The sequence below is a fragment of the Rattus rattus genome, chromosome 4 (assembly GCF_011064425.1).
Source record: "Rattus rattus isolate New Zealand chromosome 4, Rrattus_CSIRO_v1, whole genome shotgun sequence".
Classification (NCBI taxonomy): Eukaryota; Metazoa; Chordata; class Mammalia; order Rodentia; family Muridae; genus Rattus; species Rattus rattus.
Window position 1 is genome coordinate 115,535,761 of NC_046157.1, and position 17,741 is coordinate 115,553,501.

At 48.2% G+C, this 17,741-nt stretch overlaps 1 protein-coding gene across 1 annotated transcript in view; it reads left to right on the plus strand.

Moving 5' to 3' along the window:
- Npas2 (neuronal PAS domain protein 2) overlaps positions 1-17,741 on the plus strand; it is a 185,566-nt gene that overhangs the window by 117,014 nt on the left and 50,811 nt on the right. The window contains exons 5-6 of the mRNA XM_032900982.1: positions 4,940-5,029; positions 17,176-17,296. Coding sequence (XP_032756873.1) covers positions 4,940-5,029; positions 17,176-17,296 — 211 coding nt within the window. The remainder of the gene's footprint in view (positions 1-4,939; positions 5,030-17,175; positions 17,297-17,741) is intronic.

The window sequence follows — 17,741 nt, forward strand, 5'->3', positions numbered from 1 at the left end:
CCGGAGTTTGGGAAACTCAAGGTCTTTCTGCATGCTTTTCAGAAAGCTTCAGAAGTCTTTTCTCTTTTCAGAAGTCTGTCCCAGAGAACACATAGAATGTTCCATCAAAATTAGGAGCGTGTAGGTCAGGGAGGTTTTGTGTCTCTGTAACATGTAGTAAGGGGAAGTCTCTGGGACTTGTGGAAATCCCCTCCCTCCATGGATAGGGGCGCATGGTGGTTCTGTCACATCCCACACTGTGGGATTTCCAGAGCTGTGGCAAGTGTTTCTAGCACAGAGACTCAATGTGGGTCTTCTATGCTTTGGAATAGTGCCAGGGAGCAAGTGAAGGGCATCTCACACGGATGAGTGTCTTCAGTTTTGTGACACCCACGTGCTTGCCAGACCCAAGAAGGACATGGGCTCGCTGTACAAAAACAAATAAATAGAAAGAAAGAAAGACAGGTTGCTCAACTTCTGCTTCCCCTAGCCTTCCATCTGTTTCCAAAGAGGCCCTGCTGACGTAATGACGCTGCCCTGCACCTTAGAGACTCACCTACGGGAGCGCTGAGGAGAGTCTGGTGGAGGGTGCGGTTATCAAAGGCTGGAGACACAAGGGCTTGGGGTGAGGCAAGACTGCTGGATAGGTTCTAATTTAAGATGAGCTGGAAGCAAGAAGTTTGGGGGTACTATAGCACTGAAAGCTGACTACAGTACAACCGCGTGCCATGGGTTACAAAAAGTGGATAGAAAGATCTAAAATGTCTTCCCCATAAGGAAATGCTAAAGGTTTTAGAGGCAGATAGCTCTAATCTGACCTAAATATCACACCCCCTACACACAAATCAAATGTCCCATGATACCCCACGGACAGGCCCAATGTTATGTTTCCTTATACCAGTTAAAATAAATCTAGTTTAGGACTAGGGCTGTGGCTCAGTGGTAGAGTGCTTGCCTCTCACTTGGGTCACATGACCCAAGCCATGGAGTTGAGGTCGCATTGACAAAATACATTTAAAATTTAAAAAGGAAAGTAATTTATAAGGATAGTTGGTGAGCAGCCATCGGACTGATTGATCACAGGGACCCCAGTGGAGGAGTTAGGGGAAGGACTGAAGGAGCTGAAGGGATCTTATCTGGCATCGGTGGGAGGGGAGGCCCTTGGTCCTGTGGAGGTTCAATGCCCCAGTGTAGGAGAACACCAGGGCAGTGAGGCAGGAGTGGGTGGGTGAGTAGAGGAGCACCCTCATAGAAGCAGGGTTAGGAGGGATGGGATAGGGGATTTGCAGAGGGGAAACCAGGAAAGGGGATAACATTTGAAATGTAAATAAATAAAATATCCAAGTTTTTAAAAAAGGGAAAAAAAAAGAATAGTTGGTGGGTTGAAGTCACTCACTCAGCTTCGCTTTTTCTTAACTCATGATTCTGAGCCAGAGTATCTCAGTGTCAGCATGCCAGGCATGTAACACTTAACCTTTCTTTGATGCCCTGTGTGCTGTGGGGCATTTTTCAGCATCCCCTGCCTCTACTCGCTTTATACTACATCAGACTCCAGTAGCGACAGCCCCAAAATGTCCACAGACATTGCCGGGGACCCCAAGGTTGAGGTAACTTGAAAGGATGCGATTCCCTTAAGAGATGGGCTGTACTGGGGTTGGGGATTTGGCTCAGTGGTAGAGCGCTTGCCTAGGAAGCGCAAGGCCCTGGGTTCGGTCCCCAGCTCCGAAAAAAAGAACCAAAAAAAAAAGAAAGAGAGATGGGCTGTACAAAAATCGATTCAATGTGAACCAGAGACCTTTTGAAAGACATGAAACGCTAGAGGAAAGGTCTGGAGATCGAGGCAGAGGCAAGAGCTCCTGAAACCAGGCCACCAGCATGAGAAACATCCTTAAGCACTTATAAGTGAGAGGACATGAAATTTAAAAGCTTCTGCAGGCTGAAGGAGCTATCCGCAAAGCAAGCACAGAGCCTACAGGATGGGGAAAGTCCTCTATCAGCTGCCCCTCGGGCAGGAGGTTAAAGTCTAATACATAAAGAATTATGGAAATCAAACAACAACAACAAAAAAAGATCGTGTCAATCAACAAACAGTTTTCAAAAGAAGAAACATAAGGTCTTAAGGTCTTAACATTTCTTAAGGTCTTAAACATCCTTGGCCATCAAGGAAATGCAAATTAAAAGTTATTTGAGATTCTGCCTCACCCTACTCAGAATGCCTTCACATCAATAAAACAAATAAGGTGGTGGAGGGTGGGGGTGTAAAGAGTGGTCACGTGACCCGAATCCTGCATACAAGCCCAGCCTCTTGTGTCCACCTAACTCCATCTTACTGGCATCACATCCAACTTCAAGGTCCAGCCCCCGGCCTGTTATGTCCACGCCAGATTGACACAATCAATAAAAGAAATTGGCATGTCCAGGTCTCATTCCAAAAACAGGAACAGCACGAAAGATGAAGGCAGTAAGTCCCACCTCGGATGCAACCAGTCCCCTACAATATCCTCTGATGAATCTCCATGGTGAACCCAGAGCCTCCGGTGGCAGCCTCCTGCGTGAACCCAGAGGACAGAGAGCATAAAAGAGCGATGTTTAACTCCATCAGAGAACCCAAGGAGCGTTAGGCACAAAGCAACAGTTCGGGAAACTTAGAATTTTCTACCCTGAGTGACGCCCGAGGAGACACAAGCACAAGGCTGCGTGGAAAGGTGGAGACACCCCCAGGATCTGAAAACTGAATTCAATAAAGAGAAAGAACCATTGAAGGGAGGTAAAGCTGAAACGAAGACGGAATGGAAAAACCAGGCAACCCAATAAGAAGCTCGTGGGAACGTCTCGCAAGTAGAACGGATCAAAGAGAGGGCAGAATAGCTGAACTTGAAGATAAAGGAAATACAGCACATGAGCAAAGATATGGGAAAAAAGAAGTTAAAGCACAGGAAAGACAGGTGCAGGGAATGAAGGACACCGTGGGAAACTAAACCTTTCGATTACAGGCATAGATAAGGGAGAAGTCAATGGCAGGCCAAAGCTTTGACAGAAATCATAGAGGAAAACTTTCTGAAACTTAGGAAAGATATACCCATCCAGATACACACAACGCACACAACAAAAAAGGCCAGAAAAGAAAATCCCCACGGCACATCACACTTAAACCACTAAGTTCAGAGCAAAGAGCCCCGAAGGGGTGAGGGTAAACACAGCCACATGCACACTCGGTGCCCTGTCCTGGCTCTGCTGCCCCACACCTAGGCACGTCCAACTGACTGCACAGAAGGAACACCCCTTTATGGGAGCAGATTCTCAGGAGCACCTCGGGAGGATCTAGGAAAAGGCATGCAGGATGTTTCCAAACCCTTCGAAGCCCTGATCACCCACTCGGAAAAATGAGAGACAGATTTGGAAAAGATGCTGGTCCAAGACTCGGTCATTGTGACGGCAGTAGCAAGCTTCCCGTAGGCGTCCACCTGAGCCTAGGTAGCATTCCTTCAATGATTTATGTTCTAGGGAGGTGGGCCTTGTTTCCATTCACTCTGTCTCACCAGGCTCCCCCCGGTAGCCAGTTGCCAGTGCGACCCCCTTCTTTGCTGAATGACTTCGGTAGGCGGAATTTTAGAAATGGGTTGTTGAAAGCATTAGGAGCACCCACAGTCGAATCTCAGTACATCTAAAATCTGGACCTCAGGAGGCTCGACCCAGTGAAAGAGTACGGTCCACGTTTATCCACTCACAGCCGAGGCAGGACGCCCACCGGAGGGTATAGGCCCTTTTGCATGCATGCGATTTTTAGACATTTGGAAACCCTTGTGCGTAGGTGAGTTAGTTACAAACCCCGCCCTCCCACCCAGCCTTGTAGAACTCAGTGAGTGTTCCTTTCGGAGAGGGGTAGGATCAGAAGCAAGTTTCACTATCCTGGTGCCTCAGCCTCCCAAGTACTAGGATTATAGCCCAATACCACCACAGCACCCCAACGTAGATGATTCCTTCTATGGCTAGAAGGAACTGAATGTGTGAGCAAAGAACTGCACAGCCTTCACTCGAGTGCTACATACGATCCCCCTATCTTCAATGTGGTAGTGGATCTGGGTGGAGGTCTGCCATGTCCACCCAGGCTCCAGCCATGGACCTGACTGGGCCAGCAAAGGAATGAAGAAAAGGTACACACAGAGACACGTGGACAGAAAAGCTGGGATTGCCTGGGCTGGGCTCTCTGATGGAGAAGCCATAGCTCGCCATTTTTATATACAGTTGAGTGGGGGCGGGGTTAGCTAATCTCGGTAAGAGCAGTCTCTGTAGGGGAGCTGTCTTGGGGCCTTGAACACCCATTGAGGGTGGAGCTGTGGCTACAGCAGACATTTTCTACACACACTGTCACCATCTGCCCGTGGATTAGAAGGCAAGGCTTTGCCTTTCTCCGTCAACCGTACACACTCACTCAGGCCCTCATACACTCAGTCATCCCTCCCCTTCCTACAGAGGTCTGCTTTGGCCTGGGGGCACATGTTTCTCTATGTAAAACATCTCTTTCTCTATATCTCGCAGTCAACATTTACTCCTGAGCTCACAGTGATCTTGGGGCCAGGGCCTGTAGAATTGTAGCATGCTGCCGCGGATGCCTTTGAGTAGTAATGGTGGCACTTCTGATTCATCGTAGTCTCATGCCTGCCATTAAACCTGCTTAAGCAACTTCCACGGCTGCACTTCATTTTATGATACCAACAGGTCAACTTAGTCGCTGAGCCCACAGTGCTTTTGCAAGCGCTTGGGCTGAGCTGAACAAATTGTGTGCAGAGTCATCCTGTGTGTAAGTCAGGAAAGCGCTGTGATGTTATTCATGGAAATGGTCTAAGGATTACAAAACAAAGTCGGTGTCGTAAGGAAAAAAAATGGATCCTCTGCTTTAGTTTCGGGCTCCTTCATAAAAGCATCTCTAAGAAGTTCTCAAATGTTGCATTTCCCCTAGGCGTTAGATGGCTTCGTCATTGTGGTGACAACGGATGGCAGCATCATTTATGTGTCCGACAGCATCACGCCTCTCCTCGGACATTTACCGGTGAGTTTCCGCTACAGCCGCCTTGTGCATGCTTTCAGATTTCCTGGGCAGCTTACAGAGGTGCTGCACGTATGGGGAGCTATGTGTGAGGAGAAGGTGCATGGAGACTTAAGTGTCCCAAGTTCTGCAGAACCAAACCAGGCCAAACTCCAGGTCCTCAGCAGATGAGGGGCCGGAGAAGGCTGAAACAGGCAAGGAGCCGTGACCTCATCGGGGCCAGGGCCGAAGTCGGGATGGGACTCACTCACGTGAGTTTCTCGGTGCTGTTAGAGAGCTCAGAAGACAGCAGATGTCCCTGGTCAACTGAGAGCTGATTAAGGAAGGGGAAACAGATGGCCATTGCAGAATATGGTTTGGAGCTTGCTTGAGACGTTTATGAGATTGCAAGTAGGTTGTAACACTAATCACACCGAATGTTTCACAGCGGTGGTGCTTTCTGGGAATTGAAACACTGTAGCAGGACACGGTTGGACCAGTGTTGTGAGGGCCTTGGGGAATGAGAAGGGCCAGGTAGGGAGGAGAGGGCCAGATTTGTGCCCATGGGTGCTCCGGTGTGGGATGGCTGTAAGCCCCTCTGTCCCTTCTACTTCTCTTCAATCCTTCTTTTCTTCTGCCTTTTCCCTCCATCCTCTCTATAACTCTCCATGACTCCTAGCTCAATATAAAGTCACTTGCAGGTCAGCACCAGGCTAGGAAAAGGCCCACCCTTCAGGAAAAGGCAAGCCTTTGCCCAGCAACCCATTTCTTGCCCTCCTCTTATTGGCCCGAAATGTCAGCTCCACTAGGAGCAATGCTTGTTAGTGATGGATAAACATCCTCTCTTCTCGGTCCCCCTAATCAGTCTAGCAGAACCAGCCACCCCACTCCTAACCCTTTCGTTCAGAAGGTTACATGACAAGGCAGGTAACACCTTGCCCCAGATTAAGCCAAAAGAAATCCTGGGCCAGCGTGATGCTAGAAAAACTATAGTCCTCTCTTCACAGCAGTGCCAGGTCAGGAGGTATACTGGGAAATAATATTAATATAAAAAAAAGGAACACCATCTCACGGTAGCGCCAGCACCAGCGGGCCACATGGCACCAGCGGGGTGTTCCCATCTCGGTCAGCCAAACTTGGCAGAGTCTCTGGCCCAGAGCTCTTGAAACACCTCAACTGGATTGGCTAAGTTCTCTTGGCCAGTCGCTGCCACACTAGCTCCACGTATCAACCGAGCATCTCGCCGTTAGCTGTCACAAATCTCTGTAACCGGTAAAATCAAAACTCTAGAGGCTTGTAATTTATCAATCAGATTTACATCAGTAAATTCTCAACACACAAAAGGTCCACACAATGAAGTCAGAGCCAATTGATATTGAGGTAAACCGCCCACCTAGATAAGACAAATTGTCCTGTTATTATCCACCCCTTATAAGATATCCATAGCCATCTGTGGCTTTTTTCTTTTTAAAGATTTATTTATTTCATGTCTATGAGTACACCGTAGCTGTCTTCAGCCACACCAGAAGAGGGCATCGGATTTCATTACAGATGGTTGTGAGCCACCATGTGGTGGCTGGGAACTGAACTCAGGACCTCCGGAAGAGCAGTCAGTGCTCTTAACCGCTGAGCCATCTCTCCAGCCCCTACCTGTGGCTATTTAAAGTCACACAGATCAGGGTCACCCTTCTCTTCCTCTGTCTTCCTCCTCTGTTTCTCTTCTCCCCTCCAACCCGGAAGTCCTGCCTACTCCTCGCCCACTGATTGGTCCCCTGAAATCTCCTCATTAGGGGAAGGTCTTTGCCACAAGGAGGCAGCATGACCTTTCTCCCTGAGCAGCTTCTGCCTGCCTTGTGGTGAAAAGCCCTACTCTGCTGGTGGCTCGGGGTTTCCTCTACATCCCCCTGGCCTATTAGTTCCTTCGAAGGCCATCTCCTAGCCCATTGTTTTTGCAGATGGTCAGTATCCTTACACAACTATCCCTCTACCTGGGTTCTTCTGCTGTCCCAGCATCTTAGGTCTGAAAGGCACCTTTGACCTTTCCGGGTGGGTACCTGTCCCGTGGCATCATGGGTATCACGGTTCCCTGATGCCAGAGTAGGATAGGCATGTGGGTGTCTCTTCTTGGGACAGCTGTTGGAAGAGGCTAATTCTGGTCTCAAAGGATGCCAAGGTGCACCCACACCTTGGTCTCTGTCTCAGTCCGGAGGATGGTGACAGTGCAGAAGTGGTTGTGCTTCCTTCGTCATGGCTTCTTGGGGCTCACCTAAGGATAGCCAAGGAGAAGGGGAGATAAGGTGTCTCTTTGGGGAGAGTGGAAAAGAGTGTGCAGCAATGGACCCTGACCAAAACCAAACAAGTCTGACCTGCTTTCAGGCTGGGAAGGAGGGCCAGAGCCCAGAGCTGTTTGGGTAAACTCTCTTCTGCTTTACGCTCTCATGAGTATCTGATGACCCAGTTGCTATATGTGGCAGAGGGAACTTAGGAAGTAATTTTCCCAGCTCGAAATTTTGGAGCCATTCAGGTCCCCCTTGCAAAATCGTGTTGTGACTGGAAGGGCCAGGGATGGCTTCACCCTTACTCGGTCATGCCAGACCCTTGTGTGCGGTTACTAGGCAGCCATCTGTAGACTAGACTTACACCTTGACACACACAGTGAAGCCCCAGTAGGGCTGAGCCCCTGCATGAGAGGTCTTACAGATTTGCAGTTAGCTTTTGTTCTCTGGCTTTCCAGGCGTCTTCGTTTATAAGTGGGGCAGACAAGGACTTTTAAGAGCAGGAATTTTGTTTGTCCCATCAGCATTTAGCTGTTTCTTCTCGAAATCATTCCTCTATTGCTTCCAACTTACACTTGAGGAAAGCCTGGGGACCCAGCCAGTGAGGGCAGAACAGGGGTGGAAACAGGTGCCACCATGTTGGGCCCAAGCTACTCTAGTGTGTTCCTAGTGCCGAAGTTTGGGGTTGCAGCTTGTGAATTCTTTTGGTTAATTTGTCTTTAATTCCCCTACTTCCTGGCACAAGAGCAGGATCTGTGTACAGAGCATCCAGGCCCTGTGGTGGTGGCCTTTCTTCGGCATTTCAGTCTGACAACTTCTACCTGCTCGACTGCCAGGAGTACACACTTACTGAGCGCCCACTGCTGTGTGCCAAGTTTCTGGGTATCGTTATCCGTAAAGCGTTTGGAACAGTCTCTTGCTGTCCTTACTGATCCTTACAGCAATACCATGAAGGTCAATACCCTTGAGTACAGAAGAGAAACAGCAGGGCAGAGAGGTCAAGTATGCAGGCATCCAGGCGTATGACTGTGGTGTGAACTGGCGATGACTCCAAAAATTCAGAGGTGTGACTGTGGTGGTTTCCTCCAAAGGTGTGACTGTGGTGTGGACTGGAGAGATAGCTCCAGAAAGTCAGAGGTGTGACTGTGGTGTGAAGTGGAGGGATGACTCCAGAAAGTCAGAGGTGTAACTGTGGTGTGAAGTGGAGGGATGACTCCAGAAAGTCAGAGGTGTAACTGTGGTGTGAAGTGGAGGGATGACTCCAGAAAGTCAGAGGTGTGACTGTGGTGTGAAGTGGAGGGATGACTCCAGAAAGTCAGAGGTGTGACTGTGGTGTGAAGTGGAGGGATGACTCCAGAAAGTCAGAGGTGTGACTGTGGTGTGAAGTGGAGGGATGACTCCAGAAAGTCAGAGGTGTGACTGTGGTGTGAAGTGGAGGGATGACTCCAGAAAGTCTGTGGTGTGAAATGGAGGGATGACTCCAGAAAGTCAGAGATCTGACTGCAGTGATGGCTCCATACAGAGGTGAAACTGCTGTGTGAAGTGGGGTGATGGCTCCAGACAGCCAGGGGTGTGACTGCGGTGTGAACTGGGGCTGTGGCTCCAGACAGCCAGGGTTGTGATTGTGGTGTGAACTGGTGGCGATAGCCCCAGACAGCCAGGGTTGTTACTATTGTGTGAACTGGGGGCAATGGCCCCAGAGAGCCAGGGTGTGACTGTGAGGTGAACTTGGGCCGTGGCTCCAGTCACCCAGGGTAGTGACCGTGGTGTGAACTGGGTGATGGCTCCAGAGCCAGGTATTTAGCAACTACTCAGAGCTCTCCAGAGGACAGAAAAAGGTGCCAATTCCTCAGGTTGTGGTGAGTGTCAATCTTCAGAGGTGGACATTGAGAAGAAGCATGGCTGGCTGGGACAATTGGGACAGGGACAGGAATCACAGTTCCCAACAGCAGAGCCTTGCCAGGCCAAGGTCAAATCCTAAAGTCACCTCTTTGGCTGAGACGGAGAAGAAAACCACCAGAATTTTTCCCAAGAGTGGGTGAGCTTAAAGCTCTGTTTCCTGCTCCTTCGTGGGTTAGAGTTCCTGATAGATTCTCACACAGAGATTTCCTGATGAAGCATGGGAGAACATGTTCTTGTCAGTATGGTGGAAAGAGAGAATCAAAGGAAAAAGAAAGAAACAAAGCCTTTAGGTGAACATTTTAGTGGTGTTGCTGTCAACATAGTTGGCCTTTCTTGGTGTCTAGAATGAACAGAGGCTTTTGAAGCAGAGATGGAAGGGTGTGTGTATGTGTGTATTTGCATGTGTGTGCATGTGCACCTGTACATTTGTGTGTGTGGTGTGTGTATGCATGTGTGTATCCGTGTGTATCTGTCTTTGTGCATGTGTGCATGTGTATGTGTATGTGTGTGCATCAGTGTGTGTGCATGTATGTATGTCTGTGTGCATGTGTGTATGTGTGTGCATGCAAGTACATGTGTGTGTCTGTGTGTATATCTATGTGTGTCAGTATATGTGTGGTATGTGTGTATGTGTGGTGTCTTATGTGCATGTGTCTGTGTTTGTGTGTTTGCATATTTGTGTGCATGTGCACATGTGTGTCTTTGTATCTGTGTGTGTCAGTGTATGTGGTATGTGTGTATGTGTGGTGTCGTGTGTGTGTGTGTGTGTGTGTGTGTGTGTGTGTGTGTGTGTGTGTGTGTGTACACGTGCACATATCTCTGGAAACCCAGGTATAAAGGGAGCTTCTGCAATGGGATGGCAGACTTTCAGGAGAAACCTTGGGAAACTGTACACAAAGGACAAAACTGGGAAACAGTGGGCTATGGCAGAGCCGGGCCAGCATCATGTGGGTTCCTGTTTGGATTTTTTTTTTTTAAGCTATCAGCCTGGTTCCCCTTTCAGGTTTGTTTGCAAATGTGGTGTTTGCCTGAAGCACTAGGTCATACTTCCCCAGCCCTGAGCATGGCGCTGTCTCTGTTTATGAACAAGACACCAGCTTCATAAATGAGCTTGCTCCATGGGAGCGATTGCATACACAGAGCTAGTCACGGTGGGCACACCTCAGAAGAGGGAAAGGTAAACATATCTCAGTTCCCCGCTTCAAAAAATAAGCGAAGATTTAAAAACATCTATAGGCTGAAAAACACTTCCATGTGAGTTAGTTCTCCAGGTGAGAGCTCTGTTAAGAACAACATATCCTGAAATGTGTGGGCACATTCCCCTGAGGCTCACGGTAGGAAAGTCAATCACATAAAAGGAAGGGAACAGCCTCTGGCTTATCTTACTGTAAAATACAACATCAAGGTCAAGGCCAGCAGGCTCTCCAGGAAATGCTCCCCTTCAGCTCACCTGCAGGAAATGCCTACCTTCAGGCCATGTCTGCAGAAGGTTCCAAGGCAGAGCCTCATTAACACACATGATTGCAACATGAAGTTAATCACTCCAAAGTAAGTGTGCACGAGTGTGTGTGTGTGTGTGTGTGTGTGTGTGTGTGTTTATGTGCATAGGCACATGCGTGTATGTATGTATATATGTATGCATGTGTGTATGATATATAAAACAACACATATATATTATGTTCATATATATCATTATATATCTATAGATAGATAGATAGATAGATGGATGGATAGATAGATAGATAGATAGATAGATAGATAGATAGATAGATAGATAGATATTTAAACTAATGACTAAGTGGGCATGAAAGTGCAGGTAAGCCATTCATCATGGAGGATAGGAGCCAGAACAGACCTGAGACCCCAGGAGGCCCATCTGCTGCTCTCTCACCATGCCCCACCTCTGCCCAGAAACAACTGTCTTCCTAAGTTTGAAAATAACTGCTCACTTGTTCTTCTTTGCAGTTTTATTAAAGCTGAATTGTTTGCTGAGCTATAATTTAAGTAGAGGTTAAGAATCCCATACCCTAAATGTATGGAACAGTGTTTCCATGTGTGATAGCTCCCCTCCCCTGCCAACATTTTTTCATTTGCATAAATTTTCTTATGCCTCTGTATTTGCATAATGAAATACCTCGAGAAGGGACTCGGATCTATGCCTCATACACACCTGGCATGCATAGCCTGAGGAAAGCCTTTTAAGTCACTCCATGTGTTACACAATGTTCCACAGTATTTTCCTCAATGTTTCCAATTCGGGGCTAGCGATACAACTCAGTAGTCCAGAGCACCGGCTGCTCTTCCAGAGGACCTGGACTCTGTGCCCAGCACCCACATGGCAGCTCACAACCGTCTGTTATTCTAGTTCTAGGAGACCCAGTGTCTTTTGCTGGCCTCGGTGGGCACTGCACACATCTGGTGCACAGACATATGAGCAGAGGGAAAACGCATAGACATAAGATCATTTTTTTAATCTCGAGGGAATGACAAAGTTTCCGACTTTGGACTTTTGGTTCAGGGTTGTGCTGGGGTTTTTTCTTTGTGTTTGTTTGTTTGTTTTGTTCGTCTTTATATAAGTGGGACCTTAGGAGCAGACATGAAGTGGATGAGGTGACCCAGCAGGTCACAGTGCTCGCCACACAAGCCTGATGACCTAAGTTAGACCCCTGGAACCCGGGGCATAGACAGACTTTCTCTATAGTGTGTGGCAGGCCCTCTCTTCATGGTCTGGAGACTGGTCCTCAGGGAGCATGTTTCAATCACCTGTTGTTCACTCCATCCTGGTATAGTGACAATGTCTGAACACAACAGGTGACACCTGACACTAGATGGAAGAGGTTGGCAACAGGACATGAGTCACACATGCTCAGAACCCAGGGGAAGAGAACACTGCACCCTAAAGGCATGAGGGTCACTCGCCCTCCTCTTATACAGAGGAAGGAGTGTATGGTCAGAAGGAGACTGGCTTCGTGGTAAAGAGAAGAGGACATGCGACCAGATCCTAGTGAGCTCCTTTGCATAATTCTAACTGCAGGGGATGGTGCCAAATCCTCCACTCAGGAACGAACAGGAGCTGTGTCTGGTCTGTTAACAAGAGGAGCTCGCAGTTAGGCCTGTCTAGACTTCCAAATGCCAAGACTGAACATCGAGCCTCAGTCTGGGGCCGTTTTAGCATAGGCGGCTAAATCGTAATCACAGTCTTTCTGTGTGGCTTGCCTTTCTCCATCTTTAGGATATCTTGGTGAACAGAGGTATCCTTCCTTTGTGTTTGTGTTTTAATATTTAGTTGTTCTTTTACTGAACTGTGGTCAAAGGGAATTCCTGTCTTCTGGGAGCTTGACTGTCTGGCGTGAGCTTGATTCGAGTCTCAGCTAAATCTGAGTGTCCCACACGTCTCTAGTTGGCTGTTTCCTTCGCCTAGGTCAAGGTCTTTAGGGTTTCCCTGAGCCTGTTGGCTTCTCTTCACAATATGATACGACCCTGGGACCTCTCAGACCGTTCCCTTTCCCTGTAACCAGTACATAGATTCACTGGGACTGCCACGGCCCTTCAGGAACATTCTAGAGCTGATCTCCACCCGGTTCGCTTGCAGACCAGACCCCAGCCATCTTGAAGCTGCTTTGTGTACAGGCTCACCACTCTTGACCGGATGCTATTGAACTAATGTTACCATCAAGCATGAGGGGTTTCATGGGTTCACGGAAGTCTCAGCTCATCCTGAGACGAGGTTGAGCAAAGAGAGACCTGAGAACAACACACTGTGGAGCTCAGGGGAGGCCTTCCCAGGAAAGTCCCAAGTGGGGCTAACTCCTGGATAGTTAGCCCAGTGTCTATCAACAGTGGGCGAGAGCCCCTCCTACCTCCTGCCTCCCACAGTAAGGGATGCTCCTGAGGATCATTCAGACTGCAAAGGGCGTGGTCCCTCCTTCCCCTCTGCGATTGCAGTTGTTTTAACAACAGTTCACCTGCAGCTGTAATTCCCTCTTCCGTCAGCACTGGGGTTTCAATTGTCAAATTATCCCCGTTGGTGGCAGTCTTTAGCCCTTGAAAATGGCATCACAGTAAAACAGGTAGCAAATGCAGGTAAGATCTAAGAGCAGCACTGAGCTCTTAGGTATCAACCAACCAGAACCTCAGAACCTCCGCGTACCCCACTTAGCCTACCCCTAGCCATTCATCTCTGTTCTGCACAGACATCCATCTTTGTGCCCCACCCCCACCTCAGCAGCCTTCTAACCATCGTTCCTCCACATAAGGACTTAAGCCAAAGGGCCTCTCTCTTCACTCTGCCACACCCACCCTGGGGGGAGGGACTGAGATGAAACCCTTAAAGAAATGACTATGGAGTGACTTTGGGGTTTTGAAGAGTCAGAAATACCTTTGAGAAGAAAGGCTACTGTGGTGTGTGAGCATTAGTCATATGTGAAAAGTGCTAGCAGGAATTGGTTTAAAATAAAGTCACGATCACCAGAGGGAAGATGGGGAAAGGCAAACAGAAACGATGCCCTGGGCTGCTAGCGTTGTCAGCAGAGTCTGTCCATAGAGGTGAGAACTGAGCCCACCAGTGTAAGCCACCTAAGCCCTTCCTTTCCTACTCCCCAGCCAGTCAGCAAGATGCTGGCTCCAGGAGGAGGGAGTATGACATCCAGGAGCCCTCAAGAGTACTAGCTGGAGTTTAGCAGTGAATTAAGTGTCTGGGCCGCTGTCCCTCTCCTGTTCCCTTCCTGACTTCTGTTCACAGCCTGAGCATCTCTAACCTGATTTTTTTTATTTTTTTATTTTTGGTGTCCCACCCTCCAGATTGTTAGTGGGATCTCTTTAAATTGCAAGATGCTCTTGGGCCGATAACAGGGTGCTGTCCTGGTGAAGCCATCCACAAGCTGTTTGATCGTTAAGTCAGGAACACTTACATGGACCTTGGATCAGCATCCTAGGACACTCGAGTTTGTGTCAAGAATCTGGAATCTGGGACTCCTGTAAGCCTTGCCGTGACATAGAGCAGTACTGATGACCCAGCAGAGGGGCTGTCCTCAGGCCGTAAACCAGCAGCAACAGGGTGACATAGCAGCAATCAGAGGTGGGGTACAGGGGAGTAGTTAAGGAGGGCATGGTCAAGAGGGAGGCTGCAAGTTTGTCCACAGTCTGGAACTTCAGAGCTCAACTGCTCATCTTTCACAAAGAATCATGCAGGATGGCCAGGCCAGAGGAACCCAACAGATGGGAGGACAGAATGCTAGGAGATTGCTTAGTGCTGAGACTGGGGGGCAGGCAAAGTGCCCACAGCTAAGAAACGTGGGTAGTCGAGCCTCTGTTCCTAGGGCAGGGCAAATTCATGGCCAGTTATAAAGATGTGATGGCTGATATGAACTAGGGCCCCTTCTGGCTGCTAGGGAGGTCAACTGGATAAGGACCAGCATTAGGGTGGGAAGCCCCCATTGTGTTCACGTCATTTTTCAAGTGAGAGATTAAGGTGGACAGGAGTAAAATATAGATATAGATAATTATAATTTATTATATATATACAGAAGAAATGTAATGAGAATTACAGTGAATGAAACCTAGAAGCCCACAGACACTGTCCTGGTTGGTTGGGTTTTGTCATTGTTGTTGTTGTTGTTGGCCAGAGTTATCTGGGAAGAGGAACCTCAGTTGAGAAAATGCCTCTATCAGACTGGCCTGTAGGCAGATGTGAGAGAGCATTTTCTTGATTATTGATTTATGGAAAGGGCTCAGCTCACTCTGGGGTGGGGCCACCCCTGGGCAGGTGGTCCTGGGTTCTATAAGGAAGCAGGTTGAACAAGCCAAGGGGAGTAAGCCAGGGAACAGCAGCCCTCCATGGCCTCTGCTTCAGCTCCTGCCTCCCAGGGCCTGCCCTGTTCAAGTTCCTGCCCTGACTTTCTCCTATGATCAACAGTGATGTGGAAGTGCAAGCCAAAAAAAGAAAAAAGAAAACCGTCTCCTCTCCTCCTCTCCAGCTTGATTTTGGTCATGGTGTTTTCGTCACAGCACTACAAACTCTAAGACAGAGAGCATCTGGGTGTGGTGGCGAAGGTTTCAGGGGGAGACAAGGAACTGAATGCTTCCTACCTGTGGGGTGCACCTAGTGAGCTGGTGACCAGTCGGCAGTACCATTTGTAGAGATGAAGACCCTAGGAGTGAAGAGGGCAGGATAGGATTAAGATGTCTGGATTAAGCCCTATGACTATGTGGTCTGGGTAATCGGAGTGGTTCATGGCCTGTGTGCTTGAAAGAACGCTGGTGGGGATTTGAGCTTGAGGAGCCACATAAATGGTATGAAAGACACAGGACTGGACGTGTTTACTAAGCGGAAATGAGGAGGGCGGCAGGTCGCGCAGGTTTCCTGTCTTCACTGCGAACTCCTGTCTTAGAGTTTGTATTGCTGTGATGAACGCCTGTCTGGTCAAACTGCTGGGCCTCAGCCACAGCGACCACCTCGTTCAGCATCTATGTTGGCTGGTGCTGTCTGTCATGGATCAAGACTATCCCTGCTTCTGGTCACATCACTGGAAGTTCCATGGGGCTCAGTTGTGTCTAGACTGTATGTAGTATTCGTTTTGTATCCCCACTGTCTAAGCACTGGGGGTTGGGGGTGGGGGGAGGTTAGGGAAGTTGCAACTCCATCAGTGAGGGGCCTGTGAGAAATAAAGAGCTGCGTTTTGCCAGCCTAAAGGCCCAGAGAACTCCAAGTTCTCTTTATGGCCATTTACATAAGTGACTGACCTCCTCCCAGGGCTCCATGTTTCCCTCCCTGTCTCTAGCCAGAAGACAGGAGTATTGGCAAACAGGACTCACCAAGGCAGGAGAGAAGTTGGTTCTTTGTATATATGTCAGACTTAATACTCGAGCTTTTTTCCCTAAGCCCACAGACAGAAGCACACATGCGTGTGAGCCACTGCAGAGTCCTCACCCTCGTGCCCATGGACACAACCGGCTGCAAGTTGGAAATATTTGAAATAAAACACTGCCCATCCTGATTGTGTGAACACACCTTTTCCACATCATTAGTTTCTAGCTGATATGGCTCTGTGTATATGCATATGTGTATGTATATACACATCATATATACATACAAACATACATACATACATACATACATACATACATACATACATACATACATACAAACATATTGCTCAGGCATTGATGCTCAAGCATCAGCTACTAGAGATGACCTGAGTCCAGGTCCTGTGAAAATGCTATCCCATGGATTTTGGTGTCCACAGGAGAGCCCTAAACAATCCCCTAGGGATACTGACGAGCATCTGAAAACCCTTTAGTGGTTTTATTATACAACAGTTTGGTATACAATGTATTCTGGTCATTTTCACCTCCCATTACCCCTCTCGTCCCACTGCCCCCAGTCCCCTGGAGCCTTTTCTTCTATCCAATATGCCCCCCTCCTTCACTTTCATGACTTTTCTGTCTTCTTTTGGTATGACCCAATGAGTTTAATCAAGGTTGACCCTATGAGCAAAGGTGTTATTTAAAGGCTCATGGGCAACTTACCAGTGGCTATGCAAATGACTCCCCCCTCCCCAGGCAACCATTAATGACAAGAACTCCTCAGGGAAGCGTGGCCTCACAGGTCTTAGGGAGATAAACCCAGCTGGTGTGAGTTCGTGAGTACAATGGCCGTCGCCATGTCCAGTAGACGACAGCCTCCCAACCAACCCTTTGGCCACTCTGCTTCTTCCATCTCCTGGTCCCCTGGGTCATTTATAGGCATCTTTGGGACTTTTACTTGTTAATATATTTTTAGCTGATTAAGTTCAGGACCTTGTGCATTCTAAGCAAGCACTCTCTCGCTGAGCCACAGCCCCAACCCCTGTAAAACCTTTCACTTTGCAATTCTAGGGTACAGAGGAGGAGTCCATGAAGGGTCTTCACAGATCCAGAATTCTGAGGCTCTGCCTCCGCTCTGAAGTTCACCCAGTCGAGCGTGCGTCTTTTTCTCTTTATTTTCTCTTGCAGTCGGATGTCATGGATCAGAACTTGTTAAATTTCCTTCCAGAACAAGAACATTCCGAAGTTTATAAAATCCTTTCCTCCCATATGCTTGTGACGGATTCCCCCTCCCCAGAATTCCTAAAATGTAAGTCCGCCCTCCTGGTGTTGTTATTGGATCTAAAGACAAGAATTTCGCACTAGCTGGGGAAAGGAGGTCAGAATGAATTAAGAAGGGAGGACTAATTTTAAGAATAATTTACCTCGTGACTCAGAACATTTCCAAGATCCTTTGAGGTATATTTTAAGTTGAAGCTAAAACTGGAACTTGGCGCACGTACGACATTTTAGCTTTTATGCGGAAAAGTTAAAAGTATAGCTTTGGAATAATAACATGTTCCGCATGTATGACAAGAGAAACCTTTTTACATGTGGGTGATAAACCAGAGAGCACTCTGCTGATCTCAGGGAGCACTGCAACGTAAAGTTTCCGTGGCAGCAGATAATCAACCGCTAATTGAATAATTAGGTCGGAAATCCATATTCTGTCCTCCTGTGGCTGTCTTCCGGTTATTTATGTACATGGCCGATTT